This window comes from Sphaerodactylus townsendi, linkage group LG06 (genome assembly GCF_021028975.2).
Source record: "Sphaerodactylus townsendi isolate TG3544 linkage group LG06, MPM_Stown_v2.3, whole genome shotgun sequence".
Classification (NCBI taxonomy): Eukaryota; Metazoa; Chordata; class Lepidosauria; order Squamata; family Sphaerodactylidae; genus Sphaerodactylus; species Sphaerodactylus townsendi.
In genome coordinates this window covers 91,457,130-91,478,184 of record NC_059430.1, presented here as the reverse complement: position 1 = coordinate 91,478,184, position 21,055 = coordinate 91,457,130, and the positions used below count along the sequence as shown (strand labels likewise).

Here is a 21,055-nt window from a genome sequence, read left to right as displayed (position 1 = left end):
TCCACAGGCTCTGCCCACGAATCTGAGGGAATTTCCCAACCCTCCACCAAATTTCCCCAGCCAGCAACTGGTAAACAAAGACATGTTCTTTTTGCAAAAGAAGGTTTCATTTAGTCATCCTACATAATTGAGGTGGGCTGCACCTGCACAAAGATGCTCCACATGACAGCAGTAACAGCAGCAAGTGGAATGGCGCTAGACAGGAACAGCATCCACACAAAGACCCCATTTGACTCTCCTTGCTGCAGCAACCTTCCTCTCCCTTCCCTTTGGGACGTAGGTATGGGGGGGTTCGGGTTCCAACCCCTCCCGTTACATGTTCAGCTTGCTTGAAACAATGCATGGAATGGAACAGCCATAAAGCCCTCAGTCACCGAACCCACCCCGTAAAAAACCTATACCTGGATTGCTGCAGTGACACAGCCCAGCTTGCCAGGGAAAGCAAAACAAAGTCCTTCAAAAGGCTCAGATGGGAGAAATGGGACGTGGCAGTGAGCTGCCTAATGCTAATGAAAGAACAGAGCTCAACGCTGCCCTGCCTTCCAGGGAAGCAGGGATGCATCACCCACAGCAACGTTAGCTGGTTTTCACTCCAGTTTACAAGAAATATCCCCAGGAATGCTGCCATCATGTCCCCATGCAAGGTGGAGGCTTCCTGCTCTTTGTGCAAGGAAGAAGCAGCCCACGGTGCTGGTGAAATCTGAACTGAGAACTTCCTTGCTCCACTAAATGGCACCAACCCTTTACTGCACTATATAAATATAATGCTGACCTAATGCTGTTACAGCTTTCAATATTAGGGGATCTAAATCGTTGAAACATTTTTTAAAAAAAATCTGTTTAAAATAAGAAATAATACCGTAGTCTATTTTGTTAAGAAAGAAGCTTGTATGTGTTCACACGCATTAGCCGCCTGCGGAGCAGAGTGATTTGATCAGCTAAACTCCAGGTGAAGGCTGGAGATCATCGGGAATTACAACTGACCTCCAGATGACAAAAATCAGTTCCCATGGAGAAAATGGCTTCTTTGGAGGTTAGACTCCATGACATTTTATCCTGCTGAGATTGCTTCCCCCGACCCCCCAAACCTGACACTCCCAAGATTCCCAGGGAGAACTGATCTCCGTTGTTGGGAGATCCATTCTGATTTCAAGAGAGCACCTGAAGCTAGGGGTGGGGGGAGGAGCAAGTGGACGGCTAGGAGGGAGAGCAGAAAGAGAAAGTAACAGGCATGGAAGAGAGAGAAAGTAAAAAGAGGAGTGGCAGGAGGAAGAAATACTGACTGAGCAACTGAGAGAAGTAGGGGGAGAGTGGAGGAAGCAAAGGTGGTAGGAATGGAATAGCTCCTCCCGCACGTTTCTTGCAGGTTCCCACTTAAGGATAAATATAATAGATGCTGAAAGTGAAGGACGTCATGCTGTTTCCTGCCTCAATGACAGAGAAGGACTTCAGTGAGTCAGATAGCTAGAGGGGGTCAAGACTCTGGGCACCTTTTCTCTACCACTCTGACACTATCTCTTTGATGTGTAGATTGCTACTCTCAGGGAACTCCCTCCTTTCTTCCTTCCTACTTCTCCTCCTCCTCTCTCCAACACTCTTGCACTCACCCCACCACCTCACGCCATGTGTGCAGAGAGATGCAGACAATATCTCTCACCATCCAGATAAATAGATTAGAATAGAGAACTTATCTTTCCACTTTTCTATCCAGAATGGAGTTCACTAATAAAGACTACTCTTATTAGTTATATGAACTGGCTCCAAATTGTCTTTGTTGTCAGCACACACACGCATGCTTGGGTAAGCTCCACTCTGTTTTGCGTCAGTGCACTCTGCTTGTAATGCAAAGGTATCTCTTACCAGAGAGAATTACCAACAATAGGTACAGTTTCTTAAATAATACCCTACAGCCATTCTTTCTCCACCATGGTTACAAGGAATCATCTCGTGATTTTAAAGCTTTGCTGTATTGGTGCGGGAGAATACACCAAAACCCAGATGTTGTAAGCATTCCTACAAATCGTATCTCTGTTTGAACGCAGATTAAAAATATGTTGGATGTCCGTGTTGCCAGGCACTCTGTTCAAGCCCTGAGCACTACAGATAAAGGGAATCTACATAATTGGTTCTGCAGGACCATATTGTAACACTTGCTCGGGTGGCTGCCTGCTAGGAAAAGGGGGAAATCCACACATCCTTACCCTGTTGTCTTCTTGTATCTCCCAGTCACTGGCAAAGTTTAGAGCATGTTGCCCTTGAGTGCAGTTGGAAAACTGGAAGAGGCTCGAAAATATCCTTCGGTTTTCCTGGGTATCTGGAAATATTGCATCCTGGAAATTAACACCATGTGGAAGGAGGTTGTAGTTCTCATCCATTCTGAAAAAGAAAGGCAGGATCATAGTTACATATCTAACTGCAAGATCTATCCCCCCCCCCACCCATCACAGAAAGTACTCTCCTGACTCCCTGTTGGCCCATACTTGAGTGAATATGGCAGCAGACCCAGACTGTAATCACAAAAACAAGGCCCTTCCAGGCCTCCCAAAAGTAACTGAGTGGCATTCAGTGTATGATGCCCATGTGCTATTAAATTAGTACCCATTTCCTGGCTAATTTTTCAAAGCAGGTTATTTAAACAGAAGACAGGTTACTGTCTCTTTGAATAGCTGTTTCTTCACAAGTTTGTTGACCAGGATTTGACATTGGCTTTTTATGCACTTGTGGTCTCCTTCGCATTGAGCATACATTCCCTTCAGGTATAATTCTCAGTTGCACAGACATTTCCCCCTCTTCAGCAATCACCCTGCCTTCAGATCAAAGAATCCCCACCGTTTATGAAAGCTCTGGAAGGGCTACATGTCCTCTCCCTTTGCAGAGAAAGGGAAAGAGATAAGCATCCATGTAGCTTTCTTTGGGTTTTTGTGCTCCTCCTCACCTTCCCCTGCCCTCACTGCAGCAGTTCCACCAACACTTTGGGCCACCATGCGCCATCCCCCGAATGCCTTACCATCCCTCCGACCTTCCGGTGCATCGCCCAGGCCAGGGGACACGCCCCCCCCGCCTTGCATGACAGCTCTGGAGTCACAGGGCGGGGGGGCGTGTTCCCTGGCCTGAGCGTTGCACCCGAAGGTCAGAGGGACGGTAAGGCATTCGGGAAAGGGGAGAATGGCTCCTTCCAGCCACTGCCGTTTGCATGACAGCGGTTGGAAGCTGCTGTTTCCAAAAAACCTCGCTCAGGGAGTGAGGTTCAGAAACAGCGGCTTCACGACGCTTGGGGATTGCAAGGCCGCTGCTGCTGTGATGCGGCAGCGGCGCCCGTGTGAACCCCTCCCCAGGGATGCTGTTTTTAGCTTCCCTGGGATGCTGTATTCCGCCTGTGTGGAAACAGCCAAAGTTTCAAAATACTTTTGAGTTCTGGTTTGTTAGTCACAGAGTAATTAGGGTCTTCTTACATAAGAAGAAGAACTATATTTAGCATAAACAAAAGTAAGTACTTTTTCATACAATGTGTAATATAGAGAACATATAGAAAGAGAGAAAGAAGTAATGCCCATTTGCTTTACAGAGTTATTGGTCCAAACACGAAGGATCCATCCATGGCTGTTAGCTGCCATAGCTTAATAGAACCTTCATGTTCAGAGGCTGAATATGTACATTTACCACCTTCTGCTGCAGTGCCATCTATTGTGTCATAACGTTTTTCCTTCAATGAGAAGTTAACAAAACAAGGACTGAGAATCTATCTCTGGCATAGTTGTGTAGAAGAATGAGTTTAGGTGGTGGCAGCAGTTTAGCAACAATAAGAAAAGAAGCATTTATTTTATTTTATTTACTTCATTTCTCTCCCCCACCTCAGTCTACCTTTCTCCCTAGTGGGACCTGAAAGTGGTTTATATCATTATTTTCTCCATTTTATCCGCACAGGCATATTATAAATCTTTCCCCTTAAAAATTACATTAGGCAGAAAGTGTATGACTAGCCCAATGTAACCCAATGAATTTCCACAGCAGAGTAGAAATTCAAACCTGGGTCTTCCAGATCCTAGCTCAGCACCCTAACCACTATACCGTACTACCTCTCCTCTTTTGCATCTGATTACCCTAGTGAAACTATTTTTTTTTATTTAGGCAAAATAACACACCATCCCAGAAACAACCTTGGACATCATAGGGTTTGTTTCTTGCCTGCAGAAAGCAGAAATTTGAGTGCTGGTTTATAACCAACAAATAAACTACAGGTCTGCTTTCAAAAGTTGGCCCATTAATTGAAACGTCCCAGGAGAACTTGTCCTCTGATAATTTCACAAGGAGGAAATCAGCACCAATAACAAGAAAAAAATAAATACACATAACATACATATAAAATACACGTAAATACATGTAAAACCTGCATATGTAAAATTAAGCCAACATCTGTTCTAAATGTACCAGTCTTCTTAAGGGCCCAGCATACGGGTTTAATTTGTTTAGGCGGCTATAAAGTTTGAAATATAAGTGTAGTGTTTCCAAGACATAAGAACTTATAATTCAAGAATCTGTTTTCTACAAGACTGGTGACTGGCAAATATGTTGGTTTTTGCCTAGAGTAGGAGAGAGAAGGAATAGGGATACCTGTCTGGGAAAAACTAATCCTGTGACTTTCCTGCTATGAACAGAGAAGGCCTCACTCATGTAGTTCACAACTCTTTTCAAGATTATGTATTTATTGATATCCCACTTTTTCCCAAGAAAGTCAAGTTCAGGGCAGCTTTCAACAATGAATAAATACAGATACAATATAATATGGGTAAAAAAGAATAAAATTAAACCTATAATCACAATTAAAAGGTGATGTTCTAATTTGTGCCTATTATGTCATATTAATTTCTTCCTAACAGGGAGTTGGCTTATAAATCATCATAGGCAGATAACCAGTAGTGCCCTAGAATTCAAAGGTCCTCCAAGGAAAAAGGATAAGGAACCAATGAAGGGGAAACAGGAAAAAGGAAAAGGAGGGGAAAGGGAAGGGAAGGGAAGGGAAGGGAAGGAGTGAATGGATGGGAAAGGGAGAAGATGAGAGGGCGGGACGGGGGGAGGATGGGGGGAGGCCAACTAAACTCCCACTCCTTCAACCACGTACTTGGTGGAACATCTCTGTTTTATAGATCTTGTGGAATTGAATTAAGTCTCGCAGGGTCTGGGTCTCAATAGACAGAGAGTTCTACCAGGCTGGGGTCAGAGCCAGAAAGCCCTGCTTGAGGAAAGCCAGATAGCTGTGGGTCCAGGGACCACTAAAAAGTGGTTTTCTGAGGAGCATAAAGCTCTCTGACAGGTGTATTGGAAGAGGTAGTCCAAAGATACAGAGGTACCAGCCTTCTTAGGGCTTTGAAGGTAAGTACCAAAGCCTTGAACCTGATCCAATACTCAATCTGAAACCGCTGCAGCTAGCAGAACCCAGGTTATAACATATTTGCCTTCCATGGGGTCCCCATCAGGGTCCACACTGCCTCTTTCTGGACCAGTTGTCATTTCTCCAGAAGTCTCAAGGTAGCCCTGCATACAGCAAGTTACAGTAATCCAGTCGACCAGTGAACATTGCATGGATTATTGTAGTCTGGTCATTATGGAACAGGTAGGGGACCTGTTGCTGGGCTTGGCAGAGATGAAAAAAAATCTTTTGTACGCCTCCGGTGCGGTGCTGGCCTTAGCCAACCAGAATGGGCATGCATAAAGGAAGCAAGTGGTTGATTTAACAGCAGACGGTGAGTTGCTGTACACATGCAACAGTGTGCATTAAAGTGGCACAGTTTTGTGCCTTGGTCATGACTTCTGACATGCTTGTTAAAAACAATGGTCTAAATCAAGGGCAGCAGGACTCCATCTACCATCAGATAGCTGGAGAGAGCTATCTGAATTGATCTAATATAGGACCCAAAATGGCCAAATAGCCTCTAGTTCACTCACTGTATCAACATTGGCAGGGAGGTCAAGTCGTAGATCACAGTGGAGGTCATGGCAGAATGACAAGACAATCAGAGCTCATGTAGCTGAGAATGAGCTGTGGTCTTGGAAGGTCCCAGTTCAAATTATGCTACAAACTCATTAGGTTGCTTTTAGACAAACAACTTTCTCAACCCCCTCTCTGGTGCAATTCAGGAAGAGCTAGGGTTTCCAGCTCCTGCCAGGAAAATTCCTGGAGATTTGGGAGCAGTGCCTTTGGAAAGAGGAATTTGGGGAGGGTTTTCACCTAGAAAATATCACAGAGTTTGTCTTCTGAACCTGCCATTTTTTCCCCAGGGGAACTTGGAGATTAGTTGTAATTCCAGGAGAAATCCAGAACCTACCTGGAGGTTGGCAACTCTAATTACTAAGATAATGTAGAAAAACTTTGTGCAATGAAACCACAAAGTATTGTTATTAGATTTATCTATAAAATGTGACATGTCAGTTTTCAAATCTCTTTGGCCAATCTAATGCCCTGAAATCCCTGGCCCAAACGTTGTGGAAGCAAATTGTTTTTAGAGAGGTCAGAGTGATAGACTAGGATCTGGGAGATTCGGGTTCAAATCCCCAGTCTCATGAAAACTCACTGGGTGACCTTGGGTCAGTCACTTTCTTTCTCAGCCTAGCCTACCTTGCAGAGTTAATATTGTCAGTATGAAAGGGAGTGAGGAAGGACAGTGTTGTAACCGAAGCCACTTGAGGCCTCATCCGGAAGAAAAGCAGAGAATAATCTTAAATAAAAAATGTTGATGGTTACAGAAAAATATTCTTCATTGGTTCAAAAGCACTCTTCAAAGGCAGTAGGGCAAGCTCAAATCAAACTCTAAACTTGTCATGACAACATTTTGTTGGCAACTGAACCACTCTCATTTTTTGAAACTGTTTATGATTACTGCCTTAAGCAAGTTCGGAAGAGAGTCTTTACTGAGAACAGAATTGCAGGTTGTTGCCTCTTGATCACATTTGCATCATGTCATTCTCTTTTCCCAAGAGTTGGGGGCAGCATATACAGAGTTTCTTTCCACCTACTGGCCGAGGGGGGTGGGGAGGTGGGAAGATGTGTTAGTTAGGCAGAGAGACAGTAAGTGGCCGTAGCGGGCCACTGAACATCATACCAAGATGGGAGCTGGAACCATGTCTCCATAGTCAGATATCATTACTTCTTTACCTACTGCACCACACTAAATCACACACTATGTGGAATAAGCTAACAGAACCGTACCACTTCAGACTTTCTAAAATGCAGAAGTCCCGGCAGTAAAATGAGCATCCTTCATATCAGATGTCCAATATGGAGATAATAAATATGACCTGCTTTGCAGGGTTATTGTAAGAATTTGATGGGATTATGAGAGTGAAGCACTGCAAACATTCTAAAACATAAAGTTATAAATGTGAGGTGTTATCCATGTGTTGTTAAACCAGAGGCAATATCCTGCATGGAGGGGAAGATTGTTTTGAAGCACTTGTGTGCTTGTCAGAAGTACTCACCTGAGGAAGAAGAAGTAGGCATAGTCTTGCATTACTGTGTGGGAGTGGCAGGAGAAATAGCCCAATCCTGTCAGGTTCAGCCTGGATCCTGCAGGCACTTCCAGCATGCTCCCCCAAGCTTGGTCACAGAGCATCTCAATCTCAGCCGAGTAGAAGAGCCCTCCCTCAGTGGCTTCGTACTGCCAGGGCAAGTAGTTGTACATGCTGTAGATATCCTGGTGCAAAGCCAAGACTTTGGCATAGACAATGATTTCTGCTAGCTCAGCTCGGCAGCTTTCGCTTAGGGGTCGCCAGTCAGACGGCAGCTGACAGGCCAGGCCAGGGTGGAGCTGAGTCCCGAGGCACAGGAGAGTCAGCAGCAGCAACAGCAGGCTGGGCAGCATGATGAACAGGAGAGAAAGATGCCGACTGCACCCAGGCAAGATGCTGAAGTTTCCCAAGTACTTAATAGTTTTTTTAAAAAAAGGAATCTGAAGCTCAGTTTATGAAACAGGATCCCTCACAAGAGGTGGGGGCCTAAGGCTTGCTATAGGTGTCGCTCCTGACCAATTGGAGCTGTGCTTCAAATGAAGGGTGGAGCGGTAACTGGAGAAAGCTGTGCGCTGCTGTATGCACTCATATGCAAGCTGTGGCTGTAGCAGTAGCAGTCAGTAGTGCTGACACTGTGCTCCTCTCAAAGCCCAAGAGAGAGAGGAAGAAACATGCACTATTATGAACCTTCGAAAAGAAGGACCGAAGGCAGAAAATATCAAGAGGCTTAGTGTTTGCCCTATGCGCCATTTCATCCCTAACCTCATCAGTATTATTTCTTGGGCTCTTAAAAACAAAATAAGCACAAGAGTGAAAATGAGCTATATGCTGCTCACAGACATAACAGGGAAAAGGACCCAAAGGAAGGGAAAAGCTGAGGGCTGCTAGATTTTGGCTTGGGCATGCAGTTTTTTTAAAAATCAAAAAAGATTGGCTGATACAGAAGGAGGAAGCATAGATCGGGGAGAAAGAATGGAAACAAGCGTTGAGGGCCAGATCTGACAGATCCATTCTGCTAACAGCAGTCCCTTTCCGTGATTTTTGTTGGGGGAACTTGGACCCCTACTCCCCTTAACACTGGGAGGTTCCTGGAAAGATCCTGTATGTTGTTTACAGTTCCTTAGCAGATGCAATAGGCAGCTCTCTAGGCTGAATTCCAGCATATAATGAAACTGGTCATCACTCGTTGACTTCAGGATTTGGCCAATGGACATGTTCACACATGACTTAGCATTGCCAGCCCAGACTCCTGGAAGTTAGGGATGCAGCTTGGGAGGGGAGGGGAGGGGAGGGGAGGGAGGTCCATGGGCTAAAATGCCATAGAGTCCACCCTCCAGATCTGCTATTTTCTCCATGGGAATTGAGCTCTATAGTCTGAAGATCAGTTGCAATTTCAGGAGATCATCAGGCCCTACTTGGAAGTTGGCAACCTTACATATAGAGGCTTACAGAAGCAGAAATACTCTCACAGGAAGACAAGAAATGTGGTTTTTTTAATGATAATCAAACAAACAGTGTAGTAGGAAATGCTTTTGAGTCATGCCGAGTCACAAGAAAACTATTCCTTGTTCTATGTTTTCGACGCTGGCTGCTAATTACCTGTGGATACCCATTCACTTATCTGTGAGGGCTGGTGGGAAACAATTTGAGGTGCTGCGCAGACCCAGAGAAGGAGGCAGAAATTGTCATTTGGATAGCTGGCTCAATTGTTCCAAGAGCATACTGTTTACTTGGGAAGGGCTTAAATCAGTGACCATTAGGGCTAAACAAGATGGGATAGCATTTACAAGTCAGACCCATAAACGTGGGTGTCATTTTAAAGGGATTTAGAAATGCCACAAAGGCCTCATTCAGATCATGCCTACAGTGTGGCGAGCTGAGGTTTATGCCCCCCCCCCGCCTTTTCAAGCACCAAAATGGCTGTGGAGGGTGCATTTTGACACTTGAAAAGAGGGGACAAGAGCATCCTAGCCAATGTTCTGTGGACCCGACCAGAATCGCGTCTTCAAAATTCCCACGGGGCTGTCACTACTGCCAGTCTCTCAGGCTGCCAAGCTGGTACATTCCTGGGAATGGGCTTTCCCTTACTTCTATCTCCACAGCACCTGGTTGGGCTATGTGACTCAATAGTGTCTGAGGAAGGCTGTCCAGTATCAGAGCAGGTGAATACCAGGCTGAAATTGATTGCTTGAGAGATTAGCACTGTCTCTCTGTCTGCTATCCTGTCTGCTTCCCCATGCACAAGCTTATCTGCAAGTATCCAGGACTCTCTCATCACCAGAAAATTGACCTTGTAGTAGTCGCCTCTTATCACTTAGGGAAGTTAGGACTAGAAAGAAAGGCAGTAAGAAATGAAGCTAGCTATGCCCCTCACTTCTTTCTGTATAAAGTTGGTACATTCTGAATGTCATCTTCATTCCTCTTCCCTCCAACAAAAATTCTTGTGGATTTCTTCCTCAGGCAGGAAACATGTTGTTTCATAACTTTTGATCATAGAAGCCATGAAATGCTCTTTTAATTAATTTTGCGCTTCACATTTCTAAATTATAGCTCCAGAGAACACAGTTGTATGATCTCCTCCTTCTTTCTGAAAGTCACAAATTCCAATATTTATTCATGATACCGTGCTGTTTAAATGCACAGCTGTTGTCAAAGGCCCCTCTAGCCTATTGTTTTGAATCCTTCTGCTAGCAAGAAAGGTGTATTGTCAGCACTGTTGCCGTTTCTCCCCAGCACATGCTATTCAGCGAGACTGTCTGTATACATGATGGTTCCATGCATGCCTTGTTCAAGGTGTATTGTTAGCACATCACCTCCAAGTGCTGTTGTTATGGAGCCATGGCTTGGTCCTGGCCAGTGGCATGAGATCAGGAGGCAATGCCAATCTAATGGCTGGGAGCAAGCCAAACCCTTTTGGTTCATTAGCTCTTCTCTTTGTACCATTCCCAAGCCACTGCCTGGGTATCTTGGGTGGAGAACCACTTCTGACTCAGGTGTGCCAGCAGCCAGCCCCTTGGGGCTCACTGGCCTTTATAACACAAATCTCCTGTAATGGGCAGCACCTTCAAGTGGTGCTGGAGGGGGACACAAAAGGGACAGTCCCTATGATGGGGAATGCTGGCAAAACCCCACATTGGATCTATTGCTTGGGATTGGATGGTGGCTGTCTCACCCCTCTAGCGGCAGTTCTGAAGATCTGGAATAGGGGAGTTGTACTGGTTGCCTTTCTACTGGGACTCATTTGGATGGTCCTCTTTTGGAGATTATTGTATCCTGTTGGTTTTCAGGTGACTCTGGGGGATGTTGAGAGCCTCCCAGTGACTCTGTGGAAGCCCTCGTATTGCATAATACTGACTGGGGTCATAAACCTTGGTGTCCATGGTGCTCCTTGGTGTCCTCTACCATATTCTGTGAGCCCTACCCTCTCCACCAATTCTTGGTTTACCAGGGAGCTGGGCAATATGAAGTGGACTGGAAGACAGAGCGACATTGGCAGAAGGCTCAGGATGAATCAGAGCACATTATAGAGCCCATTTTCAGGCCTATGAGGTGGCTGTGATGGCCACAAAGAAGAGTTTCTTCTCTGCTACCATTGCATCAGCAGAATCGTGTCCAGCTAATTGTTTAAAGTAGTTCATGACTTGATAATACATCTTTCCTATTCATAATGGTGGACCTCTCAACAACCTTTGACCACTCCATTCGTATCCACCAGCTTGAATATGGAGCTGGTATTAAGCGTGTAGCCCTTCAGTGCTTTTATTCTTTTCTGTCTGACCAGACACTGAGAGTCCCCTTCTGCATATGTGAGGCTACGGAATAAGACTGCCCAGAGAGTTGTGTTGGGTATTATCAATATGTAGACACTCAGTTCTACATTAATTACCCAGGATTACAGATGCATCTGTTTTGGTTCTGAACTGGTGCTTTGAGGCTGTGCTCAGGTGGCTGAACAAACTGAAGCTAAATCCAAACAAGAGGTAATGTTGGTTGGAAAGGCTGATATTCTACAGGATCTGGATCCATATGTCCTAGATGGACTGATGCTGGCTTTTACAGAGCTGATCAAGAACTTGGAGGTGCTAATGGATCCCGTCTTACTGTTCAAAAAGCAAGTTGTCATGGTGGCCAGGAGCACCTTGTATCAGCTGCATCTGATTTGCCAACTCTGTAACTTCACAGTTGGATTACTGCAGCACACTCTACATAGAGCTGCCCTTGAAGACACCAGAAACAGCTATTCCAGAATATGGCAATTAAACTATTGTTGGGAGCTAGCCACCAGGACCATTTGTAACAGCTACATTTCTAAATTCAAGTCAAGATGCTAGTTATGACCTGTAAATTCTTTTGCAACCTGGAACCCACAAATTTGAAGTACCATATTTGAAGTACCATCTCATTCCATATATCTCATTCCACTTTGGTTGTTAGGCAGCCATCTGTTAGCTGTCCCACCATTTAGAGTAGCCCACCTAGCATCGACCAGAATCTGGGTCTTTTCCAGTGTGGCTCTGGCTGTATGGAATGGGCTCCCTGAAGAGATTGTGGAGGGGCTCCTTGGAGACCATGATGAGCCACTGCAAGGCCCCATGTTTGTCAGGGATTTTAAGGAATCTTTTAAGGGGGGGAGATATAAGGTTTGCTATTTATTTTGGTTTTAACTGAAAATGTTAGCTAATATTGTAAGCCTTCTTGAACCATGAGGAAAGATGGGGTACAAATGTTTTAATAGATACATAACTAAAATCCATGTGCACTTCATAAATACCCCACTCCACCCCATCTCACCCGTCATCAGTACATTTATGCATAACAAGGATTCTGAATATAAAATTCCTCTCCTCTCCTAGCCCTGGACATTATCAGACATTTAAAGTAAAGGTCTTCAGACCCATTTCTCAAAGGGGAATGCTTGCTGTTTCTTCACAGGGGACCTGAAGATTGATTTGAGACATTCCTCTGTATAGCTAGCATGATCTATGCCACTCCTATCTGCGCTCAGCATGAATCTGACAAAAGAACTGCAGCCAAAATTTGCTAATCAGAATAAATGCAATGGAGCCAATTACTGCTGGGCCAGTGTGCTTAGCCATTCATGCATGGGAGGGGGAGTGTTCATTCCCTTCCTCTTGTCAGATAAGTGGGAAACAAACATATTTTTTTTCCCAGGCAGGCAGGAACTACTTTTCTCTTTTGCATTTTTTATTGATATGTAAACTAAACATTTCTTTCCCTGGGGCTTTAGCATTTCCTTCCCTGTTTCTCTGGTAATGCAAGTGATCTTGGAATAACTTTGCTTTTGATGCCTTCATGATGTTGAACATTAAGCCCAGGTGCCAAACAATAGAAGTACAGTATTTGGGAACAGGCTGTTGGCTTTTTTGATAGGTGTGGATGACCTGAAACCTCAGCCCCACTGTCTTTCATTTCCATGTCTGCATCCATCCCTTTGTAGTCTGAGGTACAAAATATCAATCCCACCCCCCACACACATAACTGTAAATCTGAGAGTGTACAACGTTGACTAACTGGCTCTTGTAACATTTGACAAGGAAGTCATCTTCTGCTATTTTGCTATATTTTCTTCAAGATTCTCATATTATCAGTTTCTGGTGGTATTTCCTTATCAGATAAAGCAGGCCTTTCTCATAAATGCCCTTTCATAACTGTTGTCAAAATATACAAAGAACCTAAGAGTTATGGTTTGAATACTAATTTAGAAATCCCAAGTGTGACCTTCAAAGGGCTCAATCCAGTCTTCCTCTGGCACAGAAGCTGAAAACTGAATAGGACTCTCTGCAGGAGACATAAAGCTGTATCAGGGCAGGATGACGGCTTCAAGAGTCAGTCAGCACAGGGATTTTGGCCCCTCAGATGCACAGAGACATTGAGGGGAAAGACCTTTTTCATCTAAGAAATTAACAAAGGAAGGGGTAGAGAACTGGGGAAATAGAGCATTGATTCCACTTACCCTTGCAGAGCCAAACATCTTTTTCTCACATTTGTACTGCATTGTATGCAAAATCCATGTTTGTTTATTTATACCCTGACTTTTTCCCCAGTGGGAACCCAACAAAGCTTACAGAGTTCTCTTTTGTTCTCTTTTATTCTGTTAGCGACCCTGTAAGGTAGTTGAGGCTGAATGTGTGTGATTGGCCCAAAGTGACCAGCCATCTTCCATGGCAGAGCAGGGATTGAAACCTGGGTCTAGTATGAAATGCTAACCACAACATTATGCTGTACAAGCCTTTTAAAGATGTGGGATCAGTTAGGCCAATTCACAAATACTCAGAGGCAGCCAATCATCAAGCTGAATGGTGTTCAGGGACTTAAGAAAAGGATTATTCTTAATGTCCCAAAATGTGTGTTTCTGGCTATAGGGATGTCACATCCTTTGGAGTTTGGGTCAGGGATGAAGAGACAGAAGTTTGCACTTTGCATTTTCACATACACAGGCAGAGAAAGCTGGGAATTCTGGGTTATAATTGGCCTAATCATTATGCATCCTTTAGGTCCAGTTGTTTGCTGAGAATCTCAGTCAGGATTAGCAGTTGTCAGCTTGATGAAGGAGTTCATAATCTTTGTTTATTTATAAATGTGCCATTAGAGCACAGTAAAGCCAAAAATCCCCCACCCCATCTTTTGCAGCCAAAGAAAATTAAACTCTGCTGTGAGGCCCCCCAGAACAGCTTTCTGTTTTGGAAAGTAAATAGTATATCACTGCTTATTTAGGAAGCCACAGTTAAATTGATGAAGAAACAGCAAACAAAACAATTAACAATTTGTGATGTTTTTATCACTCACAAAAAAAAGAGGCGATTATCCTACTTTAAAATATTTCTTCCCCTGCCAGCCTATAAAGGTAACACTTTAACCCTCTTGGTTGTTTTCCTTGGCAGAAGTTCAGCTGACTTTATTTGTGAAGCTTGTTAAACATGAGTTGGCTGGCAGTTTGCACTCAGGGTCGACACTTCTGACGACTAAATACAGAGTGCCTTTTCCCACACAGAACAGCTACTAGAAGTAGCTTCTACCCCAGAAGAAGTCTAGGTGGTCTTTTTGCTTTGCGGCATTCCAAAAGAGAGAATGGAACCAATGAGCCAATGTTTTCTGGCATTAAGGTGGTGGTAGGAAGGTCGAAGATGAGCTAGTAGATGCTATTTTGCCATTTTGTGGAAGGAGACAGGTTGGCGCAGAGATTTTAAAGGCCAGGAGGAGCCTAATTCACAAAAGGAGCAATCCACTGTGCTGTCCAAGATCTCAGTTGATCCTTCTTCTCTAGGGGTATCTGGAAGTGATTTTGTATTAAATATTGACTGACCAATTCTGTGGGCATTTCTGGTGACCCAGTGTCAGCAGATTTTTCCCTTTCTGAATCCTATCTCTCTGAAAAATATTGAGAGTAAAGGGGAAGAGAGTTCTGCAATGTGATGCCTTCCTTTTCCCATGATGAAATGTATTCTATATCAATCATTTGTACAGTGCCCTGTAGAAAAAAGAAAAGAACTAAGGTGCAGCTTACGAAGACCAGTTGGAGGTGATCAGTAGAGTGGAGACAGGACTGATGGATATAATTAAGGCCCAGCTACCCTTTCCCCTCAAAAGTAAAGCACAATCCCATCTGAATGCAGCTGAATCTGCCTTTATCAGACCACTGGTCAATCAAGGTCAACATTTTCTATTCAGACTTGCAGGGGCTCTCCTGAGTCTCAGGCAGAGATTTTTCACATCACCCACTACTTGATCCTTTTAACTGGAGATACTGGGGCCTCAGATGTTCTACTCCTGAGCCACAGCCTCTTCCTTAATGTGCCCTAACATTGTAGTTGTAAGGTGAAGACTCAGAGAAAGCTTTTGTTCCTTTAAACATTTAATTAAAAGGCAGATGTCACCTGGGAAGGCTTCTCACATCCCTGGGCCACACTAATGAGAAAAGCTGCACCTAGTGAAATTCTGTCTTCTACAAAAGTCTTCAATGAACAGAAGCCTTCTCAATGAACAGAGCTTTCAATTCTATCCACGGCAGACTCAAAATGTTTCATAAATTCTTAAATCTGGGCAAAGTGAAGTGTTGCTTTATCAGTCGGTTTCTTCATGTGCCTTTTGGCTGGAGATTGTTGACCACTGAGGAGAAATGGTTCCATCTTGGCTACACTCACCATATCACTCATCAGCCTTTATTGCTCTTACAGCTGCTGTTACACCTATCCAAGCCAAGTACAGCAGAGGGGTGATTGGCTTGGCATGCTCCAGAGGTGTTTTAGCACACCGATTTGCAATGCTTAACAGATCTCATACACTTTTGTGGTATGCCTGGTATTCTTTGTAAGTGCCACACATACCCTGTTGTTACCAGACAGACCCATGAGAGGCTTTGTTTCTAAGAGAACTGTGTGTTTACCCATCCTGCCAATCCTTGGGGTGCCCAGCAGTGCAGTGCCAAGATGGGGCACCCATTTTCTGCACTGGCTAATGTACCCACAAGGACAGAAAACCTGTCTGGTTTTGCCCTTGCCCATATCTGCTTTGCAAGATATGCCCTTTGCCCATATCTGCCTCACACCCTTTCTGAAGGGATTACGGTAAAACAATACCTTCTGCTGTGGAAGCCCATTCCTACCTCCAGGCCTGGACTTTCTACCTCACTAACTTGCAAATGTGATTGCTCTAAGTGTTCCTGCTGGTACTACACTAATCTTAATTTCTTTCTGTCACTAACATCTCTCTAAAGACCACCTTATTTGCACTGTCATTGTTTTGCAGCTGTAATTGAATCAACTTCTTTCCACTTATGGGTACTTCCAGGCTCAGCCACTTGAACCAAGTGCTCAACCCATTAGATTAATTACCCAACACTTAAGTGTAATGTTCTTTATCTAGGGAGATTAAGCTCTCTTAGCAAGACTAGAGGACCAAACCTTCCCTACAAATTAGACCCTTGCCAAACACTCACTGCCCAGTACTTCTGAGCCAACCTTTGATTCAGTTACACTGCGTGCCATTACTTCCTTGGAGCCCAGTACAGGTTGCTGGACTCTGCTTCTTGGACCCAAAGCCTCTTCAGGATCTGATAAAGTATTGCCCTTTCAATTCCCAAATCCCTTTACTTTTCCAAACCTATTAGCTCAAGTCTCTATATATCCTAATGTGTGATTTCCCTGTGTGCTTTGACCATTTGTGTGCTTGTGTAAGTTTATTTTTACTTTTTATAATAAAACTGGTTAAACTTTTACACAGCTGTCCTGCAGATTTCTTGCAAAATTAACTCTCTGTAAACTCTGGAAACCAAGATTCTTAGCTCTCATTGAGCAAAGTCTTCTCCTCACTAATTCCCCCACATTAAAAAGGGCAGACCCCAGCATTTTGGATAACTCTGTGTCACATGTGCCTAGGCTGTTAACACAGTGGACATTTATGCACTTGTAGTCTCCTTTGCATTGAACATCCATTCCCTTCCGGTTTGATTCTTGGACACACACACATTTCCCCCTGCCTGGACTCACCGCACCTCAGATCAAAGAATCTCCACAGTTTTGACATCTCTGAAAGCTTGAGTTTTCCTCTCCCTTTGCAGGGAGAGCAAAGGAAATCAACATGTGTTTCACTTTCTTTGAGTTTTCTCACTCCTCCCAGCTTTTTCCATCTGCCAGCAGCAGTTCCTCACACTCTTCTGCTTCAGAAGGACTAGAAGGACTGTTTGTTTGTTTTAATCTTACACTAAGATCCTGGAAATTGACCTAACACTTACACAGTCTATCAAATTAACACTAGACCAAAGACGGCACTTGCTCCCCCCCCCCCAAAGGTGGCAGGCAATCTCATGGAGAGAACAGGGAAGTGGGGGTAAGCAAAATAGAGGATCAGCTAGGCTTTGGACACTTCACAGGAGTAGAATACTTTGTTTAAACAAAAAACCATGGGAAAAACCCACTGCAAAGCAAACAGCCCCAAGGTAAGCACTGCATGCATAGATGGGCACTGCATGGCCATTGGTTGCACTAATTGGAAATATATACAGTTTTTGTACACATGTGTTGTCATTAGTGCAGATGAGCTTTTCTTTCAGGTGATGCTAATATAGCAGAGAATTTTAGAGTGTTTTTTTTTCTTAACCACAGAACAGTTGGTCTTAAGCTAATGCAACCTGCCCTTTTTTCAGCTAGGGATGCTGCATGTCATAGAAAGAGAAAACACCAAAATTAGCAATCATCCCAACTGTGAAGAAGTTTGTGAAACTAAATTTGTCCCAGCTGCTATGAACAGCTGCAAACTCTTTTTTTAAAAAAAGCAGAGTCTTTGCCTTTTTCAGAGGTCTTGGATCCTTCTGCTGAGGAGTTACTAAAAAAGAGGATAAAAGTGATGCCCAAGGACACATACTCTTCCAAAGGACAACTCTGCATAAAGCTGTCGTTTTGATTATCCCAAGTACCCCAGCAAACATGGGAAATAATGGATTCGAACACTCAAAGGCTTAAATATCATTTTAAGAGACTCTTGTGTGTGGCTGGGCTTCCATACATGTGTGGAATTTGATTTCCTTCCTGCTGACAAATGCAACTCCCCACCCCACCCCATTGGCACTACACCACTGAAAGAGGGTCATAAGGAAGAAACAGGAATATGGCTGCTCATAGCCAGATTCTTGTAGTTGCTCAGAATGTTTCTCATGAGTGAGACATTTTTGAGGAAGAAGGACCCTCCTGCTGGAAATGAGGCCATTTGGGAAAGGTTAATTGATAGGATGAATATTGACCTTCATTTGAAATAAACTTACTTTGAAGCCCACCTTACTGATTTTGTTCTGGCCAGTTTTCACACAAATGCATCTCGGTAAAAGGGTAAAGTGGTAAGTGTTCAACCGTGATACTATGTATAAATGCCACTTCCCACCCCCTGATAACTACATCAAAGCAAAGGTGACATCTCTAGATCCTAAAGCAGGGTGGCCACTTCTCTTCTCTCCTTTCTTGTGCCTCAAATTCTCTCTTTCTTGCAACAAACAACACTGCAAACAGACAAAAGGTTTTGCAGAGGGGGAAAGTATGATAGAGCCATCATTCCCTGGGGTATGAACATTTATCCCTATTCATCTCCAGGCAAACAAATTTTGGCTTGCCAGAAGAGGCATTTGGAGCCTGGTTTCTGGAAAGATTTAAGAAGTGAAGATTTAAGAAGTGATGCAAAGCTACATTGTTCCTATGGGCCTTTGAAAACTTAAATGGATGTGATGTTGATCTAATTTGCTTAGAATGAGGATTTGGATGTTTTTCATAGTTTTACACCAGACTAGGTGGGAAGGGCTTGTGTATTTATTTATTTATTTATTTATTTATTTATTTATTTATCAGTCTTATATACCACCCAACCCCCGAAGGGCATATCTATGTGCCCTAAAATGGGCATATCTATGTGCCCTAAAGTGGTATGCAGTATGCACCAACTAAGCCTTGATCTCTGCTTAGCAGATACAGCTACAGCAAATGAAAAGGAAGCAGATGAAGCCAATGGAGAAGGTTGCAAGGATTTGGGGAAATATAAAAATGCTGTATAAAGATGTTGCAACAATCTTGTTTTGCAAGAAGATTGGCTAACAGTCCTAGTTGGACAGTATCCTCCTCAGCTCTTCCCCAGCTATCCATCCCTCAGCTTTAGAAACTGAACTCAGATAACAAAACACCAGAATAACCATCAGGTCATGAGGGTTCTGAGTCCTCATGAGAGTCAGAACTTACTCAGCTAGGAGATAGAACATCTATCATATGGTTGTGGTTTGGGTTGAATCTTGATTAAATGTACATTCCTAGTTGGCTTGGAAGAGATGGCAGAAGCATATGGCTGTGTAGGAGATATGCACAGTGAGAGTGTCCAAAAGGTACAACATACCCACATAGGAGACAAAATTGGTGGCCTCTTTCTCTCCTAGATTCACTTTGTACTCTTTGCCACACAAAGTGCTGGAAAGATGGCATTAGTAACCATAGGGTTCCTGATGCCATGGAGCAGTATTTTTAGGCATCCACATCTGTCTCATACTCAGGATCATGCCAGTGAAAGCATTTTTCTTGATGGAGATGAGGAATGCTCTGGTGATGGAATTAATAAGCCAGCAGAACGATTCTGAACAAGAAGTGCATCTCTCTTTTTTTCCCTCTCATTCATCAGAAAAATCCAGGGAAGAGCTGAAAGACAAAGCTCAGAAGGAAGCCAAATCAAATAAATATCTCTTAGGAAGTTATAATGGAAATTAGATTAGGTTTGAGAGAGGGAGAGAGAGAGAGTCCCATGGGAAATTCCACAGAGAAGGACTTTGTATGTACTGATGGGTTAGATCGCATTCTTGGAGGTAAGCCAAATAGAGGGGATTCTTTGAGTGCTGAGGACTTGCTCCCTGAGTAGAACTGCCTGGAGATCTTCTGGAATTACAACTGAACTCCATACTGCATAGGAAATGATAGCTTCAGAGGGTGGAATCTACAGGAATATGCCCCACTGAGATCTACCGCTTGGGAAATTCCAGGAGGTGCGGGGAGGATGGAGTTTGAGTAGGGAGCAGCCCCAGCAGGCTATAGTGCCATAAAGTTCACTCACCAAGGCTGCCATATTTTTTTCTTCAGGGGAACTAATCTTTGTGGTCTGGAGATTAGTTGTAATTCTGGGAGTTCTCCAGACACTTGGAGGTTGACAACCCTAGACCAGGTGTGCGTGATCATTTAAAATTCCCCTTTTCAGGCTTTGCTTTTGTGACTTGTGAGTTGCATTCCATCACAACTGTGCTTGACCCTTGCCCGTTTTGACAATTAGCCAAAGGAAACCGCATAGCTGGTTCTTTGGTGTAGCATATGATTTCCTAAGAGAGGGAGTGAGATTCCTCTTAAGAAACCCTCCTTAGATGGAGAAGATTTGAACAACTATCCCCGAGAACCAAACAGAACACTTTTTGGGGTAAGGCATTCAAGCATATGGTTGCCATGCAACTCGAGGCTTTCTTGGCTTCAGGTCTGGTTATGGGACACAAAGTGCTTTGATGATCATGGCTGACAAACTTTGCCAGGATAGGGGAATCTGACTCTAACCCTATTGATTCTCCTGGATCTCTTGGCAATCCTTGATAACAGTGGCCATGTTGTTTTCCTGAGCTGACTGGTTGCTAAGGCACCATATTGCAAGGGTTCCATTCCTACCTAGTTGATCAGTTAAGATGGGATGCTAGGGAAACACTGCTTGATCCTTTTAGCATTTGAAATATAGGCTCTATATTGTCCCCTCTGCTGTTTAACATCTACATGAAACTACTTGGAAAGATCAGTTGGAGATTTTGCACTGAGATGACTCCAGTGTGACATGCAGAACTGCTTCATTTTTTCATCTGGATCAGGTGAGATAGTGAACGTCCTGATGTAGTGCTTGAAGGCAGTGAAGGGATGGATGAGGGCTAATCAACTCAAGGGGTGAGACTGTGATTCAGTGGTTGATCATCTTCCTTGTATGCTGAAGTTTCCAAGTTCAATCCTTGGCATCTCTGGTTAAAAGGATCAGATAGCATGCATGT

General features: G+C 43.8%; 1 protein-coding gene across 1 annotated transcript in view; it reads right to left on the bottom strand.

Annotated features, from left to right (window-relative positions):
- CCDC3 (coiled-coil domain containing 3) overlaps window positions 1-7,905 on the bottom strand; it is a 39,439-nt gene extending 31,534 nt beyond the window's left edge. The window contains exons 1-2 of the mRNA XM_048499240.1: window positions 7,474-7,905; window positions 2,202-2,376 (exon numbers count right to left, since the gene is read on the bottom strand). Of these exons, the coding sequence (XP_048355197.1) occupies window positions 2,202-2,376; window positions 7,474-7,856 (558 nt within the window). The 5' untranslated portion in view covers window positions 7,857-7,905. The remainder of the gene's footprint in view (window positions 1-2,201; window positions 2,377-7,473) is intronic.
- Window positions 7,906-21,055: the final 13,150 nt, after the last annotated feature.